We start from the raw sequence: 18261 nt of genomic DNA on the forward strand, positions 1-18261 counted from the left end.
ATTGAAAAGTAGATTACTCTGTTTTCTGCTGTTGAACCGATTGATCATGGGAGTGAGTTTACAGATTACTGAGAGCCATTGGGAGCAGAAGCAACAGTGAATTTCCCATCTTAACTTCTTTCCCAAATATCCGAGGCATTTGCTCTGCCAACCATAATCATACAATCAGCTGACGAATGACAACACAGTAGATCTTTTTTTCAGTTTGCATGGATAACTTACAAAGGATAATGCGTCACACCTGATCCACCTCTATCCCCACCCACCAGATACTCGCACCCCTCTTCTCCTGCTTTCAGTCCATGAGCGTATCTTGACGCGCCTACCCCTCCAGGAAAACCGATGAAGTCGCCCTGGGAGACAGCTACTTCTTCAACTTTATGTTCTTTCTTCTCACCCTCTCCGTCCCCTGGACCTGTGAAGCGGGCTGGAAAGGATTGAGGATTGGAAGAGAAGCGTCGACCAGTTGGAGGATGGCTGAACCGGAGAGGATGTATATCCATTCTGTGTTGGAAAGGTGATAATGAATTGCCTAAATCGTATATCAGTAAGTTAGTCCAACACCGAACCTATTCTAACAAAGGAGTGTGCGAGTTTGCACTGACGGTAGATTCTATGTTTGGACCTAAAGATGATTTATGGACAGCTACACCTGTATTTGCCATTCCGACTATTCCATCGGTAACACCATAAGTCAGGACGATGCACAGTGTGAATCCTGATAGTACAGGGCGGGACATACCTTTATCGGATAGACAAGTCGTCTTTCTCAGAGCATTGGGGTTCCTCCAATGAGGCATGGGAAACATGCTTTTCTCGATATCTTCAGCTTTGAGTACAGGGTGGGGAAGGGTAGGGAAGGAGTCATTGAAGAATGAATTGGACATGGTCTATATGTGTATACGAGTTTATCAATAATGATCTCGATGGATGAACAAGTGAGGGGATGAAGCTGATTCTTCTTAACATATGCATGGACCATATATAACTTATATATATATATTTCTGATACGAGTACGTTTCAAGTTGACTGTGGTTGACTCATGCCTTACTCGTACCTTATCTTCGGTGATGCGGATCTGCTTATTTAGCGTGTGACTGGATTACGCTAGATTAGATAACACATCCTGAATAGGATAGCATGGGCCAACCAAGTGAAAGGTGACGGTCAGATACATCACATCCTACTGCTATGAGTATATGTAAGATGCATTGCATGGTGATACAACTGAAGTCCCACTCCATACAGATGCTCCGTACTGCTCCTTTTAAAGATACAAATTGTGTTGTCCATTTACAAAGTCTTCTCAAAAACATCCCTGATCCCCAGTCTACCAGATACGAAAGATAATCATCAGCCATACCATTGGATTTCTTCAATATGAGATTGGATGTGCTAGGGCCCCTGTCGCTCACCTGGGATAACAACACACGTCGACCCTCTCCCTCGTTCCTCCCATAAGATACTCCAACCCCTCCGGACCGGCTCTAAGCGAATGTGCAAATTTGGAAGCTAGTATCCCGCCTTGGAAACCCATAAAATCTCCAGACGCAATTTGATGTTCCTCTACTCTGCTTTGAGATGATTCACCAGACTTAGCTGTCACTCTTCCTATCAGACGATTATTCTTTGAATCATCGGAGGTATCGAACGAACCACTCGCATCTTGCAGTAGGAGTATGCCTGTACCGGAAAGGACGTATAGCCATTCCGAATCTTGGAGGTGATAGTGGATTTCCTATATCCCATGTCTTGATCAGTATCACCCTCTCACCAATCGCAGTACCGTGATGTCATGAGCGACGAAGAGTGAAGACTCACGGTTGATTCTCCGTTAGGTGGTAAGCGCACCTTATGTACACCCAAACCTTTCAAGCCTGCTACAGCATAGTACCAAAGAAATAGAGAAAAGTGAGAGAAAACTCAATTTCGTTACATGCAGACCAGATACTCACCCATATCCGACATACAGACTCCTATCCTCTCAGCATCATTATTCAACCTATGCCTCTTCGATACCATAGATGAATTGATTGTGTCTGATTTGACCAAGGGAAAAGGAGGATATGAAGAGGCCATGACTGCCGGTGATGCTGTTGGTACAAGATGGGGCTGAGGAGACGGGGGTTATATCAATATGCTCTTCACAGAGATCGCTCATGCAACAGACCTGAATGATGTTGATGGTTGACTGGACTCACCGGTTATGGCCGGATGCCGACTGTGGATGATTATTTTGCGGTATTGCAGTCGGGATAAAATGGGAATAAATGTCATCAGGAAATATTCGAGTGACTCGCTTTCTGGTCCCTGCTTGCATCTGGATGATAGCTTTAGACATTTCGAGGGAACATAGCATCAATACCAAAGCATATCTTACCATACCACTACTTCTCCCAAATCACCCCTGCACCTCTCACTGATCGACTCACTGACGCTCCCTTGCACTCACTTGATTCGAGAACACCTCCAAAATGGCCGAAGTAGCTCCTCCAGAACCTATCGAGACCGATCAACCTCAGTCCGAAATCCCTTCTGAAACACCTCAAGATCAGCAGCAACAAGATGGAGATGTGGATATGACGCCGAAAGGTGAAGACCAGCAGGAAGAGAAAGAGAAAGAGGACGAAGGAGAGAAAATACCAGAAGATGCGTGTGAGACGCTGTATTTGCAGAATCTGAACGAGAAAGTTAGGATACCAGGTGAGTCGATGTGTCTGTTTCCTTCACCTGTTATTTCATGTTCAATATTCACATATGTACAATTGCGGATGACTGGCAAAACATGTTTGGTCTTTCATTGATACACCTTCATCAGCCTGTATCCATCCTTCTCTTCCTTGAGTATACTTGTACTAATTATCATGTCGTATCCATTCCCAAACAGTCATAATCGAAACCCTCTATTCCCTCTTCAAGCCCTACCGCCCACTTCAACCCGTCATAGCTCACCGTAACGTCCGAATGAGAGGTCAGGCATTCATAAGTTTCCCAGATATCCAATCTGCAAATGAAGCGAGGAAGGACGTATCGGAATTCCCATTGTATGGTAAACCCATTGTAAGTCGAATTTTAGCGCTTTCTTACACCTTGAGGGAAAATTGTGCGGATGAAGATGGATCATGTCAATTTATATAAGGCAGAATATCATACGTGTATACACGTGTCACTGAGTTTGAGCTGATGAAACATACATATATAGCAAATATCATTTGCCCGTGGACGATCAGATAGAATAGTCAAGAAATTAGAAGGTGTTGAGAAATTTGATGAACACAAGGCTAAAAGGTTAGAAGAGAAGAGTGAGCTGGCATCCTTCTCTGTCCCATGAAAGGAGTTATTTCAGCTGATGATATACTCTTGTTGTCGTTGTCCTGTCTTAGAAAAGAAGAGACGTGATAATCCACTACGACAGAAAGCTCAAGCCAAACTCAAAGCTGGTACGTTCGCCTTCGCCCGAGTCTACCATGTAGAAAACACCTTTTCATCCAATACGGGTTTCTCTACTGCATAAGCATACCACTTGAAGCTCAAGCTGACATTGATTGTCTGGTTGATAATTTAGAGGAAACCGGTGCTGCACCAGCTAAGAAACAGCGTCTCCAAATGCCCGATGAATACCTACCACCCAATAGCGTATTGTTCATACAGAACCTTCCTGAGGGAACTACGTCGGACGATCTCAGAGAAGTCTTCGAAGTGTACGTCAAACCGTCGATCCCGCCGAGAGACGACTTTACGCTAACTTGACCTTTACTGTTTGGGGTATGTTACAGGCACGCTGGATTGGTTGAAATCCGTACTATCCCAGCTAAGAAGGATATTGCCTTTGTCGAGTTCGCAGATGAAAATGCGGCGACGGTCGCTAAAGATGCATTGCATAACTTCAAAATTGATGGTGAGACTAAGATGAAGGTGAGTCAGGCGATCTTACTTCTACATTTAATTGAAAATTCAAAATCGAGCTGATCTGGTTTGATATAGGTTACATACGCAAGGAAGTAGACAGGTTAGAGATCCTCTGTTCATCACATACGAATTCAACAGAAGAGTATTCGTATTTTTGAAGAATGCTCTATATGCAACCGTGTAACAATTAGCTTGCATCATAGTGATATCGTAATATATGGTTGTCTTTGGTCATCTCAATGTATGAGCGGCAATTCACGAACACTGGTAATTTGAGAAAAATCAGATCGATCAGAAATTGTGAAAAAAGAAAATGCTGAATTCATGAAGAATAAGGGAAAAGAATACCAGTGAGAAATCGTCATATCAATTCGTTTCGTATTCAGTCTATCCTCACATTCCATATCTTATGCACAACACAATCCCTCGAGTCGTTGGTTTGTCATATGATATCTCAAAATCGACCAGCCCGGAATACAGCTTGAGTAGCGATCCTCCTTGCCTACGAGACAATTACCCAAAGGTCAGCAATTAAATCCATCCTATCTCTCCTCGATCACGTTGGCTAATTTGATCCAGTATTTTGGAAAACCCGAGAAGTATGTGTAGGTCTAGGTAGGAGACGCGATAACTCACCTGATCAAGTGATATATTATCCTTCTTTAATCTCGTCCCACTCTCATCATCATCATCATCTTCGTCATCATCATCCATCGAGCGCCCTCTCATTCCACCATTGATCAAGGGTGTCTTACCGGCACTTCCGAACATCCCTCCACCTGGTCCAGTAGGTAACATCGGTGCGCCAAAGACCGACAGTCCTCCTGCCGACTTATCAGGCGAAGTAGCTCCGAAAGGTTTGAAATCACTGACGATCCTTCGAGGTGGACTGGCAGCGGCACCTGCAGTTGGAGGTGAAGAGGGTGTAGGGGGTACTTCAGACGATAAGATATTACTACTTGTAGTGGTTGTGACGGGTGCAGATACTTTACGTGGTGGGAGTCTACCTCCTGGAACATAGCCGAATCCTGCTGAATAGTTTTGACGTCGGAATTTCTCTGTTAACCGTTTTCCAGGTACCTACATCGCCAAATATACATCAGCAAGCAGGAGAGAGAACGTGGAGTCGTCGATCAAATATTGCTGCAAGTAGACACTTACATGTAGGATGTTCGGTACTGCATCACCAATGTACTGCGCGTTCATCCAAGTCGAGACATTCTTCTTGGCGTTCTCGTGAACAGCGTAAACTTCCGGTAGATGAACCTGTTTGGTCTGCTCGTTTCGCAATAGCAGACGTTCATGTAGTTCCCTGCGGACACATAAGATTACGTCAATTGATTGGGCCCTTTGTATTGTGGAGATAGGGGTGAAAACTTACTGTGCGACTTCCTCCACCGATTCCATTGTTTCTCCTTTCTGTCTAATCCTCTGAGCTACTTCAACACCGATTTCTAGGACGTGAACGTAAATAAGCTACCATTCACACGAAACCGTTGTGACAAAGCTTACCAGCTATCAGCCTCTCCATATCCATATTCTCCAGCACACTCCCGACAATGGTAGTAGCCAGCAGATCCGCAGTGGTGAGAGGGAGCATCACTCCGGAGGTCATGTTGCATATAGCTTGGAAGAAATCGACGGCATGCTAGTTCAGTTGTCAGCTTTGGGAAATGGGGAGACAACAAGCCTGAAAGCTTACACTGTATCCGGAGAGAGTATCTTCACAAGCTACCATGAACTATTAAACCTATCAGCAAGTCGACTGAGATGGATGGCACAACACACTCACAAAGGTGATACCATTTTGAGCCATCGTACGAGCAATAAGGAGCGGATCATGACCTGATAGAACAGTCAATCAGCTACTGGTTGATCGACCGCGACTTGCCTGAAGCTGACTCACCATCGGGATCTCCACCCTTTATCTCTGTAAGGATATCAGCTTCCTATCGTATTCTGATGTGTCATACTGGACTTACGATCACCACCTTCGCCGATACCTATTCAAAATCCAGATCAGCGGCCATTCATTACTAGACCATGCTAAGATAGCTCACCATGAGGAGGCGCATCCGCAATGAGCACAACCATCTTCGCCGCTTCTCTTCTCCATTCCAGTTCAGTCAAGGTAGCAGCCATACCTGCAGTCACAGCTTCCGGTCCATCCCCGCCTCCAGAAGCTACTCATACCATTTGTGTCAGCTGAGCCGAAAGATGAAACAAAAGCCAGAGAAAGCTTACCTGTAAGACCCTTTAGGTAATCCTGTACTTTAGGTATGTCAGAAGTGAACGGATGGAATTTGTACACATAAGTTGAATCTTGCGGTGGGTGGTCCCGATAATTCACAACCTAATTCATGCAACAATGCTATTAGCTGATACACCATGAAAGTGGAAGGACATGCTGTACACAGTTGACTCACAGCGACTTGAAGGTCATCTGGACCATTCAAACCTTCTTCACCTCTTATCATATCGCATATACCGGTTATATGATCTCTGACAGAGTTGATGTACTTCTGCATCGATCCTGTACAATCCAAGATGAATGCTAGGTCGCTACCAAATGCCCACGGAGAGGTGAGTCAGTCTCGATAAAACCATAAGAAAAATTCTTGACGAAAGGGTAAAAGAGAGTGTTACTTACATGCATTTCCCTCGACTCGATCCAGTACCTTCAACAAACTTGATGTCATAATTCGTAATCGGCGGCGGACGTACGGGAGTGGAAGGCGTAGAAGGTCGATTATAGTAAGAGTAGGAGTAGTACGAAGATCCGACAGATCCAGTAGAGGAATAATCATCCATTTCGTCATCCATCTTGAATGTGATAGTAGGATAAGGAGGGATATAAGGAATTGTTAATCGCTACAGCAGTTGAGTGGATGAAAGTTTGCTTCGGATGTAGGTTACTGTAGGAGTATATATACTTTATGAGCGGTAGCAAGGTCTCTCTTAGCTTGGTAGATGTGATGATTATCAGGGATCTCAAAATAGGATAATAAGATGGAATGGATTCCGAGATGAGCAAGGGACGATTGTTCTTGTTCTTGTTCTTGTTTCAACATTTCAGTGAACTGGTTCATTCACGTCATGTCATGTTCAAGGCGATCAATGCGCTCATATATATCTCACATTCCAGTCCCTGAACACCGTGGGAGACTAAAAGAGTGGCAACGCCACATCAGAGATGACTTGAGTAGGCTGGGGTGAAAGGAGATGGTTGATCCTTTATGTTCCTGCAGGATTTGACTATACTTCCCAATGAAGGCATAAAACACATATAAATACAGATAGATAGAAGGTCACATCACGAGAAATCATCTGAGTGCAACAAATCGGTCAGCTTATAGGCTTTGTCCCCACTTCCATCATGTCAACGCAGGACTACCATTCCGCATCTACCGAGACATCACCCCTCCAAGAATCACCCGCTTGCAAACATACTATCGACCTCTCCACAACCTATCATAATTGGACTTATGTGCCTGACAGACCCCTTGGAAGACCCCATACATGGTCATTCACAACGTACATACCTACCGAGCACAACTCTGCCGAGAAGATACAAGCTTTTCAGAGATTATCAACGGCTTTGAAAGATGATCAAGGCAATATCAACTTCGAAAATCAATTTCACTGTGTACTCCGAGCTTCTGACGGTGCAGAGAATGGCGAGTGGGAAGCGTATATTAGTGAGAAAGGCCTGAGAAATGGAAGTACAGAACCACTAGTACTGTTCAGCGGAGAATCTTCTTATGGCCCCCATAGTATAAAGCATATCGCAATCAGTCCCCAGAAGAGGAAAAAGATGCTTGATCTCATGTTGAAAACTAACAGCTCAGCAAATAAGACTCGTCAAATATACTTGAAAAATTCAGATCTGGGTCTTTCCGATAATAATGATAAGGAAGTCTCCGTGGATATATCGTTCAAGACACCCTTGCTTTATTGCAGAAATCCATCCGAAAGAAGAACCTTCGTGGCTCTGACCACCAAAGCACCTCGAGAAGGCGGATGGCCAGCTGGTAAAGGTGAAGACTCGAAAGATTGGACAGGGGAGCTGAGATGGTGGGAGGTAGCGGGTCCTACTACGGATGAGGTTGACGAAATAGAGAAACGATAAACTCTTCTGGTGCTGCTGTAAATCACGAGTGGGTATGTACTTGTCAGGGAGAAACGAATTATCCATGTCATGCATCCGTGGGGTGGGAGCTCGGTAGAGTCAGGACGACGATCGGTCTCGTATGCGTGTATGCGCTGAGCGCGACATGAGGTGCAATCCTGCTTTTGGAGTATTCCCGTATCGCAGAAGAGAAGTCGTTCGCCACCCCTGAACGATAAAAATACGCATGATAACTCCGTGGTGTAGCATACTTGCATGTACGTCACATTGAGGTCCAATGAGGCCTGGATATATTCGAGGCAGTGCAGTAGCAGCTTCCAAGAACGAGACTGCCCAAACGACAGACAGTGTTTTGGGGCAACGTTTCTCTCTCCTTTATATAATGAGGATCTTTGAAGAAGACCTAACACAAGGGATTGCAGGACGTGCTCTCCGGTTCTCTTGCACGGTCGAGATATAAATACTTGCCAATCATCGTTCCAATTTCTGTCTTCAGAAAAGTCTTCCAACCTCACAGCTACAATCTTAAACTTGAAAGTAATCTGACCACACTTATATACTCATAACAATGAGCTGGTATGACCAGCCAAGCCATCGTCAAGGTATGTGTCAAGAATTTGACAGCGTAGTGAAAGTCAAGTGGCGAGATCTTAGTAGTTTGAAAAGATTATATAGAAATTAAGATCTCCTGAAAGTTCTACCTCAAATCGAGCTCAGCCAGATTCCCAAAGATGCAATTCGATTATACTCTATTGAACCCACAGATGAAGATGCTCATTTACATGATTATCCAGTGGGTTCCAACAGACCTCAACCTCGAGAGAGTATCGAGGCGATTGCAGATTTGCAAGAGGCGTTGTGCAGATCGAGCGAAAGTGAGAATTTCGGCGACTTCAGAATCGGATTGTATTCGGAGCTTACGAACTACAACACCAATGATGTTAGACAAATGAAGATGGTGGTAACAAGAGACAATCCCCTATATACTAACATTTATGCATTAACAAGGAACAAGAAGTCTGATGGCCCCAATTCATCGATTTGGCAATGCAATACCGTTCATGTCAATGATGATTTCTCAAAGAATTTAACCGATTGTATCTTTCAGGTCACTTTCGATCCTTTACCTAGGGATGTGACGAAGGAGGTTGCAAGCTACCCTTTTGACCTTAACTCAATCGATAAGAATCTCAGTTCTAGTGTTATGATGAACGCTGAGCGATGTACCGACATGCTTTTGCCTAAAGAAACAAGAGAATCATCCAGTGGTCATGATATACTCAACGTGCGTGTCCCTGTCGAACCCTACTGGAATAGGGGATTTTCCGCGGGTCATGGAAAAACAAAAGGAATTCCTCCAGTTTCTGAGGAGGATGTGGGACTTAATTTGACTGAACCGACTCACGAGAGTGTAATGAGGCTGAAATGGTCCAGGATGATCATCGATCAACCAACGGCTTCCGAACTTACCTTGAATACCTCTAGAATCTCGTCCAACGAGGAGGTGGGCAACCCAGCAGTCCAAGATGTTCAGGCCGAAAGAACACAAGCTATTTACGATAGTGACGGCTGGACATTGGTAGATGAAGAATGGAGAGAGTAGGCATACTCAGTCAGCCTCGAGCTGTACCAGATTGTGAGCTTCGTTTTGGCAACATTTACAGTATACTGTGCTGCGTTTAAAACAGTACATGCATGTGACGCATATCAGAACAATTGTTCTTTTGAGGGTTTGCGAAGACGTCCCCACTCAGCTATGGTACAGTAGATAGCATCTGTGTCGAGGAACGCTCAATTACCTGCCCTTCCGCGGAGGTGGGAAGGATAATTGGTCTCTGTTCGCGCTATGCTCGGTGCAAGTGTCATTTTAGTGTTTTACTAAACATTGTTTGTTTTAGAAGCAGCGCCACTCACAATTATGGCATTGCACACGGACTGACAGGATGAAAGGAAAAGCCAGTCCTTCTTTCTACCTTCTGTATAAAGTGTCATAGATACGTCATCTTCTGCTTGACAAGATGTATACTCGATACTTGCCAACGCACAGCTTTCTAAGAAGTATAGGAAAGAGCGTTGTTTCACGTAGAGAGAACTTTGGAGAGGCCACATATACAGTCTACATATCCCTTACATAGCACTTTAGGTTCAGGATGCGTGTTCTACTTCAACAAATTTTGATCTTCCAGCATCATGAGCGTATCAACACCATCAGGGTTACCTGCATACGGCTCCCTCTATAAAGATTTCGACAGTATTGTTGAAGTGGAGTGGCAAGATTGTAAAACCATCGAAAAGCTTAAAGAGCCCGCAGATCGCTCAAGGGGCGGCGATCCTTCTATATCCATCAGAAGTTATACCATAGGGGATATTCGGATCCATTCAATCCGCTCCACAAGTGAAGATGCAAATTTGCACGACACTCGACCGGAATACCAGAAGAGGGAAAGTCCAGAGGAGATTGAATTCTTAAATCAATATATCACTGGAAACATCAATTCTAATCTCATCAAATCCGAAGAAGATCACCAAGGAGGCGGATATAGAGATTTCCATATAGTACCTGGATCAGAAATCTCAAACTCCTACAACAAGAAAGAAGAGCATCCTTAATTGAAAGTTTTCTCATACAAAGATGGAGTCGAAAGTTTCAATTCATCTCATCTGGATTACATGAAAGCTATTTCGTGAGATCGATTTAATTACCATTATGACCCTTCTGGTGAAGATTCATTCGGTCACAGTTATCGTCTTTCGAATCAGGATGGGAAAGAAATTTGGCAATATGGTCATAAACAGAATTTAAATCCATGTTGGAGCTTCTTTCAAACGGCTGCAGACACTCAGAGGTATCTCCATGCCCGTAATAGCTCAGCGTAGAGATATTCGAAATACCGAGATGCTCCTCGACCATCTCTACGAGACCGAAGTGAATACAATATCGGAAGTTTCCTCTCGGACGAAGAGAAGGGTAAATTCCCGTCAGGTGATTACAATCGTTGACTGGAAGCTGATTTGATGACCAAGTTTTTGGTACCTCATCAACATCATGCATGATAATGATCGGAACGAGGGAGACCAAGAGATTATAAGAGGATAAGAGGAATCAGGATCCCGACTGAACCCTATCATGATGAGATGATAGGTCAAGGTAAGACTGAGACATTGAGGGTTTTCAATGATGATCCGGATGATTGGTACAACGGTGATAAACCGAATTATATAAGTACCATCAGAATCAAATGGTCTAGATTAATGTTCCAAGATGAGTATGAGCGATTATTTGACTCTGCCAAAGGAAGCCAGACCGGATATCAATGCCAACAACAATATTACTATCCGTCGCAAAGTGCTCAGAATCCAGAGTCTGAGGTTGGAGGATTCCAAGTACTGGGAGAAGTCTCTGAGTGAGTATCTTGAGACGACTTTTTTGGCATTTCTGTCAATGTTTGGTCACGGTTGCGATGCTGATATTGCTTTTTGTGTTAGTGACGAGGAGAATGATGATCAGCCCCCTGACAATCCTCTCTCCAACTCTTTGAATACCATGAGTGGGAATATGGTTGGACTGCACACCAATGTATCAGGTCCCCCAAAGACTACTGATCAAGAAGACTCCGAGCCAAGCGGAGAGGTGGGAACATCAACTGAAGGCGGTTCCAGGTTCAACAGATTATCGAGGTTCTTCCCAGGATTTAAGTGGAAAGCAAAGATGGGGAGTCAATAAGCACGTCCGCCCGAAATACCTTTTCCTTGACTACGCCAGTCAATTAGCGGGCTGTAATTGTTGATAGATTGGCCGTCGGAAGTCACTTGAACGCTGCATCATATGCTCGCGTTATTCACGTATTGTCGATTATCACTCATCGAGAATTTACAATTGATGCATTTTGTGCCATAACCTCATCCACATTTCTATCTTCCTACTTGTCTGTAAAGTCGATTAAGCTAGTGGAATTACTTGGTGAACGCTCGTACTATCTTGGCAGCGATATGGAGGAAGAAGATGGAAGCGATGAATGAGAGTGATAAGACGATAACAACGAATGGGTCTCTGTTTTGTATGCAGGCAAGGCTTAGCATTCAGGTCTGTAGATGGATTAAGCAAGATGGTATAGGATAGTACGGTTGCAGTCCTGGTATGTATAACAAGAGATGGCGCATGATTTTGACGCAAACTCACACTTTCAATCCTGCCTCTCCTGAGTCCGTATAGAGCTTCAACATGGTGTTACTCGATCCACCTGCACCTGCGGCTCGAGCGGAAGATGGTCTGGCAGCAGCTGGAGCACGTCGTCTACGATTTTGATTGGGAACATATAGGTGTTGATTGGTTGAGAATCGATAAAAGCAAAGAGGGGGGGAGGGGAGGTCGAGAATGCAGTTTAAAGAGGGACGAGCAATGAGCAGAAAGTATCCACCCATGTTAGCTCATCACTTCCGCAGATTATCAAATCAAATAGCATCCATCACGCACCTGACAGCATTGGCTCCATGTGGTCTAGCAACAGCGAAAGAGGAACTGGAACCTCCCGGTGTTCCAGGCGAAGTTGGTCTTTTCACGTCGGCCTGCATTACATTACCCGCTGTCAGCCTTCCTCACAGTGTAGCACGAGTATCAGCTTACCATGATGGTGTAGAGCGGGGGATGTACGGGGGATAGGAGGGTTGGCGAAGGTGTTTATATAGTAAGATGTATATCGCTCTTATCTTTATCGTTGTCCAAGTTGATGATTCCACGATGTTGTCGTTGTTGCAACCGGAATAGGAATGGGCATTCGTTTGTATGAGCACCCCACTTAAAAGATGGTGCCTTCGCGCCTCCACTTCGTCGATCACTCGCATCCTCGTCCACCCAAATTTACCATTCCATTCAATGAAATATATCGTTCCTATCCTTATCTCAGCAATACAACGTCAATGACGACGATCTGTACATAGCCCAGCCGACCACGTCAGCCAGCAGGCTCTGAAGCGCTAGCCAAAATGACCTCCTCAGGTCTGATACCCTCATCCTTCCTTCCTCCTCTACCTCGCTCACAATATACCCTATCGCCCCTCCACCCTGCCGACATCCTCGCGCGTATATCGATCCTCAAAGAGTTGTACTTACCACCCATACATGGAGGATTCACATCGACCGATGTGTTTGAGAATGAGGAGCCAGAGGAGAAAGTCGTAAGGAGTCAAAAGAGGGAGCGAAGGTTCTCTGCCGGACTTGTGGAGACCATGGAAAGTATTGGATTGGGACTTGACGTACCTATGGAGTCTGCTGGGAATGGACTGGAGGTACTAGAGGAAGAGATCACCTCAGAGGAGGAAGGGATGAATGGAGAGGAGCAAGGGAACGTGGACAGTCAAGAACATTTGGATCCTTTCGAAAGAGAGTGGGCGGAGAAATGGCTAGGAGGCGTCGTGAGACGATCTCAGGGCTGGTTAGAGGAGAATGAAGGTGGGCAGATAGAAGAGGTCAAAGAGGTGGAAATGATCTTGAGGGATGCCACGGCTGTGCTGGCTATGATGGCTGGGACAAGCGGTGAGTTAGGGACATCCTATAGGATTTCCGACCTTTATGTTGTTTCTTTATCACGCATACAATGATCTGAACGTTAAAATCAAGACGATTTAACAATTTGCCTCCAGGTGCAATTCGTGCGCTAATCTCACATCGTTACTATTTGTAGCTGCTGGGTCCCTTACCAGACATCTAGTATTCCCCCTTCATCCCTCTCTCGCTCCAGCTCTCTCATCCTTGCATTCACGTACGACCCCCAACCCAAACTTATCTCCCGAAACAAACATGTTCCTCTCATCGCTCTCTACCTCACCTACATCTCCTAAAAACCTATTCCATCGTCAGACCATAGCCTCTTCTCCCACTGCTACTTCTCCAAACCAAGACGATCTGATCTCACCTACGTCTACAACATTCTCAGGTATTACTTCAATCACAACTCAGTCTACCTCCTCCATGCGGAAAGGTAAAAAGAGACACGCAAATTTACCGATCTTGCTCCATGACGCTCCGATGTCGGACCATCTATCAGTCGGTGTACAGACATGGGGGTCAGCCATATTGCTAGGCAGGAAATTAGCATTGAATCCAGCAGAGTATGGTTTGTTCTTGCCTCCTTCCGAGGAAAATAAGGGTATAAGGGTATTAGAATTAGGTGCTGGGACAGGACTGTTATCAATCTTGTGTCGGAAACTCCTCGATTTGCAGAGCTTACAAGATGGTTCACCAAGAGGGTTGGTGGTAGCTACCGATTTCTTAGATACCGTGTTGGATAATTTAAAGATCTGTGTTGATTTGAATTTCCCTCCTGAGATTAAGCAAATACCAGGTTCCCCAGATGTGAATTTACAGACCACTACGGATGTTGGTGTAGATGAAGGTATACATATAGCTAAATTGGATTGGACGACGTTTCCCACTTTTATGGAAAATGGCGATTTACAAGAAGAAAAAGAAGGTCAAGAGGAGATGTCAAGGTTCATTACTAAAGGGGTTCAAGGGAGAGAAGGGTTTGATTTGGTTTTGGCGAGTGATTGCGTGTATGACGAGACTCATGCGAAGCTTTTGAGGCTGGTGGCTGGCTGGACATTGAAATTGCCTGATGAGAATGGCGAAAATGGTGGAACTTTCGTGAGTCCTAGTTTCGGTCTTCCTGCTACACGAACATGAGTCCAATGTTGCGTCACACCTCATTGCTTCGCATCAGTTATAGAATACTACTGATCCTGACGTTGTATCGAATAGCATATCCTCTCACCACTTCGACCCACGTTCGCTCCCGAACTAGCATCTATCGATACGCATTTTCCACCCCTCTCAACTTACTCACCCTTACTACAGCGTCAACAAGCTGCTGCTGTGGCCGATGACCATTCTCAGATAGACATCGAGCTGCGAGGAGAGGGTCTGGGATTGAAAAGGGGATTGAAACTGGGTGTAAGAGGAGAAGGAAAGAAAGGGGTGAAAGGTAGAAAAGGGGAAGGAAGGGTGGACGAAGAAGGTGGTTATTGGTGGTGGGAAGTAGGATGGGGATAGGTATAGGTATCTCATTCGAGTAAAACATCAAGAAGATAGATCAAAAGTAGAACATTGATTTCAGGATCAATGTATTGCCATAATCGTTTCAAATGAAATTCGTCTCTCTCACCTTTGGAACTAATTCTCGATCTCGCATGAGAATTGCTCTTAGGATCGTGAGATTTGACCCAATGTTCCTAAAGGAGTAGACAAATTACATGTGAACGTCTGAACACAGACGTCAAGCATATTCTCTCGGGGTATCAGACCATGTATACTTGCAGGTCAAGTTGTTTGGTACATATTGCATACTTACACTTGTAACCGTATTTTCTATATGTGTACACGCAGACCTACAACAAGACAAACTCATCTTGCAGTACCCCTTTATCTCTAACTCTCCATTTCTTCCATTGTTCATCAACCATCTCTTTACTTATGACAATTTCGATGTCTTTCCATTCTTCTCCTATCTCCTCTTGATCGTCTATACCTTCTTCATCTTGGTCGTCCTGCTCCTCTCCCGACTCACCCTTCAGAGCACTATGGCCATGACCATGCCCATTCCTCAACCTCTTTTTTGGCTGAATGGCTTGGACTTTCCTTCGGTGTGTTAAGAAACCCAATTCGGAAAGAGTGAACGAAATGTCATCTAATCTGAGATGACAACTTTTCGCTATAGTTGATAGATCGAGGGATATACTATATTGACCTTTATAGTTCGGGATAGGTATTTGAGTGAACCCTACGTGACATAACATAACAAGTCCGGAATGATAAATATCAGTATACAAACACTATTTCGAATCAATGATTGAAGATGAAACGAAAACTTACCTACTCCATCAACTACAATCAACATCTTCTGATCTTTCTTCCCACCCACTCCCACCGGGATCTTCTCCTCGTCCACAAGTGGTTTACGTACCCTCAATACCCTTCCTTCACCTTCTTTTACCGGCGTGACAGGAGTGATTTTCACCTTCGCCTTAATTGGCGATTTGATTTTAGTTGGCGATTCATTCGAATGAGGAGGTTTGAAAGGTTCCGAGTCGGCTAAGAGGTTTTTGAGGAATCGTAAGATTACTGAAACCCAATATGCTGTATATCCTTTTAAACCCAGATCGGATAATGGTCTTTCGGGGGTACCTGGTGATTGGGACGAGGGGCGAGTGGATGGATGTTTTGTGAGGTAATAGCCTGAATCGCCCCGAACAATATACACCATATCATATGTCAGCAAAAGCACATGAGCGAGTCGTGAGTAAGTGAATGAATGAGTGAGAAGATTGGATTGGATTGGATTGGATTGATTTGGATTGAATTGGATCGGATTGGGGGGACTCACTAAATTCAATTAAGAGTTTACCAAACCCTCTATTCTGAAATGGTGGGAAAGTGACTATACAAGCTAGGTTGTAATCGTCATATGAGATTTTTTCCTATATCATGTTCAGGTCAGCTCCGACGACGTCATTGAAATTAATGTACCGAAGAATGCTGAAGCGGAGTCAAAACGGAATGAAGCAAAGTGGACCCAAAATGGGATGCAACTCACCTTGGAGAAGAAAGCCATCACCTGATCTCGTCTACTCGTGGCCGCATCGCACAAGACGTAAAATAGGAAATTCTCCACATGGAAGAATACTGACTATATATGCCGACAAAACATCATTGGACCAGTACAACCAACAAGCAACCATTAATTGCGAGGAAGATCATTGAGCGTACTCACTTTATGATCTATAAATAGTTTTCCGAATAAAGATAAATTCTGACAATATAGCTACATGTCACACTATTATCAGCGATCTTGCGATTACTTCAAAGATTCCCACTTACCGTAGCATTCGCACCGTCCACTTCCCATATCGTATAGCTCCCTCTTTGGTAAACTTTCCTTCCGGGTGGTTGTAGTATTTTACAAGAGGACTGTGAGAACAAATTCATGTATGAATTCCTGATTTCTTCTTCCTCGGAAATTCGTCCATGACATAGGACGACTCACTGTATGCCTATCCCATCCTGTCCTAGTCTTCATGTACTTGAAACACAGCTATAACATACCAATCGAATCAGCACATCAGTCGCGTTGATATTATGCAGTCATTCCGGGTTGATGAAATGATGAGACACTAACATCACAAACCCATAATCTGCCTCTTGCACCTTCACCGCCCTTGCCCACTCCAGAATACATCTCATTGACCGTTCTACTATGTTTCAAATGCGGTCTATGTGAATTCTCTATACTGGATATCGTTTGATCGGGGGTTAGTGTCGGATTGTTATTCGCATCAAATTTTCGTTTCTTCGCTGAAGAAGAAGAAGATTCGGCTTGAGGTGTGTGGGTCTGTGGATGTTGGGGATGAGATGGATCGTTGAGAGGAAGGGGATAAGGGGAGTAATACCTATAGGACCAACATGTTCAGTCAATGTCAACTTACTTGATAATCCAAACATAAACAAAAAAAAAATCGGCAAGAAAAGTTTACGTACCAAGTTTTAATCAAGTATTCACCAAATCTAACATCTTCGAAATTCCTCACTCTTGTCATAGCAGCATGTTCCCTCTCTGGAGTAGACGCATTACTTCGTGGTGATCTTTCGGACCTCTTATCTCGATCTATCGGTGTGGAAGGTCCTGCTTCGGGTTGTATCTGAGAGGGATCCTTTTGGCCATCGGTGGTCTGTGTCGATAAATATCAACCATTAGCATGGCTCACAGATAGAACATGTCGAGCGATAGTAATAGTAGAATTACAATTGCATTGATAGGCTTCGTCGATGGGTCAGCTTCAGCCTGTATAATTTCTTCCCCCAATTCATCTTCTTTGATCCAAAGATCTAATCGTTTATCCTGTCCTAGGAAGGTTATATATGCTTCTTGTATACCTCGCTTGTTCACTCGGGTGTTCAAAATAGTAGCAACACCTATTCAAGAGGTTCAATTATTTCCTCTCATATTTCGAAACGAACCGTCTAGAATTGCATGCAAATACATTCAAAGAGGAAGGAGGTCACTCACGTGGTGGATGACCAGGTCTTTGGACAACATATTGACCTCCCACTTTCAAATTCTTGCCTTTCTCATCGCCCTTCGGCGCTTCTGAGAGGATCAAGGACATTCGTGCGGCTCTACGAGCTTCTTCGTTAAGGTCTTGAGCCCCTCAAAAATATTGAAGAACCTCT

General features: G+C 44.3%; 11 protein-coding genes across 11 annotated transcripts; 6 read left to right on the plus strand and 5 right to left on the minus strand.

The window, feature by feature from the left end:
* Nucleotides 1–110: 110 nt before the first annotated feature.
* I203_101874 (uncharacterized protein) lies at nt 111–887 on the minus strand (the record flags this gene model as incomplete). The annotated part of the gene is made up of 5 exons (XM_019146382.1): nt 111–144; nt 223–353; nt 398–532; nt 606–670; nt 743–887. 5 exons carry the CDS (start codon nt 885–887, stop codon nt 111–113), a joined length of 510 nt encoding a protein of 169 aa, XP_019003915.1.
* Nucleotides 888–1294: 407 nt separating this feature from the next.
* I203_101875 (uncharacterized protein) lies at nt 1295–2080 on the minus strand (the record flags this gene model as incomplete). The annotated part of the gene is made up of 4 exons (XM_019146383.1): nt 1295–1331; nt 1417–1739; nt 1823–1881; nt 1957–2080. The coding sequence occupies 4 exons, from the start codon at nt 2078–2080 to the stop codon at nt 1295–1297; spliced, it is 543 nt and encodes a 180-aa protein (XP_019003916.1).
* A 395-nt stretch (nt 2081–2475) lies between these two features.
* On the plus strand, nt 2476–4006 carry I203_101876 (uncharacterized protein; the record flags this gene model as incomplete). The annotated part of the gene is made up of 7 exons (XM_019146384.1): nt 2476–2704; nt 2889–3061; nt 3204–3303; nt 3385–3441; nt 3567–3702; nt 3778–3916; nt 3986–4006. The coding sequence occupies 7 exons, from the start codon at nt 2476–2478 to the stop codon at nt 4004–4006; spliced, it is 855 nt and encodes a 284-aa protein (XP_019003917.1).
* A 358-nt stretch (nt 4007–4364) lies between these two features.
* I203_101877 (uncharacterized protein) lies at nt 4365–6733 on the minus strand (the record flags this gene model as incomplete). The annotated part of the gene is made up of 13 exons (XM_019146385.1): nt 4365–4412; nt 4547–4990; nt 5072–5222; nt 5292–5364; nt 5423–5558; nt 5613–5651; nt 5703–5755; nt 5817–5840; nt 5893–5913; nt 5971–6093; nt 6155–6263; nt 6337–6472; nt 6561–6733. The coding sequence occupies 13 exons, from the start codon at nt 6731–6733 to the stop codon at nt 4365–4367; spliced, it is 1530 nt and encodes a 509-aa protein (XP_019003918.1).
* Nucleotides 6734–7286: 553 nt separating this feature from the next.
* I203_101878 (uncharacterized protein) lies at nt 7287–8039 on the plus strand (the record flags this gene model as incomplete). Its single annotated transcript, XM_019146386.1, has 1 exon — nt 7287–8039. One exon carries the CDS (start codon nt 7287–7289, stop codon nt 8037–8039), a length of 753 nt encoding a protein of 250 aa, XP_019003919.1.
* Nucleotides 8040–9270: 1231 nt separating this feature from the next.
* Nucleotides 9271–9642, plus strand: I203_101879 (uncharacterized protein; the record flags this gene model as incomplete). The annotated part of the gene is made up of 1 exon (XM_019146387.1): nt 9271–9642. One exon carries the CDS (start codon nt 9271–9273, stop codon nt 9640–9642), a length of 372 nt encoding a protein of 123 aa, XP_019003920.1.
* Nucleotides 9643–10229: 587 nt separating this feature from the next.
* On the plus strand, nt 10230–10649 carry I203_101880 (uncharacterized protein; the record flags this gene model as incomplete). Its single annotated transcript, XM_019146388.1, has 1 exon — nt 10230–10649. The coding sequence occupies one exon, from the start codon at nt 10230–10232 to the stop codon at nt 10647–10649; it is 420 nt and encodes a 139-aa protein (XP_019003921.1).
* A 525-nt stretch (nt 10650–11174) lies between these two features.
* I203_101881 (uncharacterized protein) lies at nt 11175–11763 on the plus strand (the record flags this gene model as incomplete). The annotated part of the gene is made up of 2 exons (XM_019146389.1): nt 11175–11443; nt 11526–11763. The coding sequence occupies 2 exons, from the start codon at nt 11175–11177 to the stop codon at nt 11761–11763; spliced, it is 507 nt and encodes a 168-aa protein (XP_019003922.1).
* A 230-nt stretch (nt 11764–11993) lies between these two features.
* I203_101882 (uncharacterized protein) lies at nt 11994–12611 on the minus strand (the record flags this gene model as incomplete). Its single annotated transcript, XM_019146390.1, has 3 exons — nt 11994–12090; nt 12220–12333; nt 12514–12611. The coding sequence occupies 3 exons, from the start codon at nt 12609–12611 to the stop codon at nt 11994–11996; spliced, it is 309 nt and encodes a 102-aa protein (XP_019003923.1).
* A 411-nt stretch (nt 12612–13022) lies between these two features.
* On the plus strand, nt 13023–15087 carry I203_101883 (uncharacterized protein; the record flags this gene model as incomplete). Its single annotated transcript, XM_065516975.1, has 3 exons — nt 13023–13572; nt 13721–14682; nt 14797–15087. The coding sequence occupies 3 exons, from the start codon at nt 13023–13025 to the stop codon at nt 15085–15087; spliced, it is 1803 nt and encodes a 600-aa protein (XP_065373793.1).
* A 335-nt stretch (nt 15088–15422) lies between these two features.
* I203_101884 (uncharacterized protein) lies at nt 15423–18197 on the minus strand (the record flags this gene model as incomplete). The annotated part of the gene is made up of 11 exons (XM_019146392.1): nt 15423–15814; nt 15907–16269; nt 16418–16511; nt 16628–16720; nt 16805–16855; nt 16912–17001; nt 17078–17125; nt 17210–17480; nt 17569–17759; nt 17834–18003; nt 18098–18197. The coding sequence occupies 11 exons, from the start codon at nt 18195–18197 to the stop codon at nt 15423–15425; spliced, it is 1863 nt and encodes a 620-aa protein (XP_019003925.1).
* Between the last annotated feature and the right edge of the window lie 64 nt (nt 18198–18261).

Source organism: Kwoniella mangroviensis (assembly GCF_000507465.2).
Source record: "Kwoniella mangroviensis CBS 8507 chromosome 1 map unlocalized Ctg01, whole genome shotgun sequence".
In the NCBI taxonomy this organism is placed as follows: Eukaryota; Fungi; Basidiomycota; class Tremellomycetes; order Tremellales; family Cryptococcaceae; genus Kwoniella; species Kwoniella mangrovensis.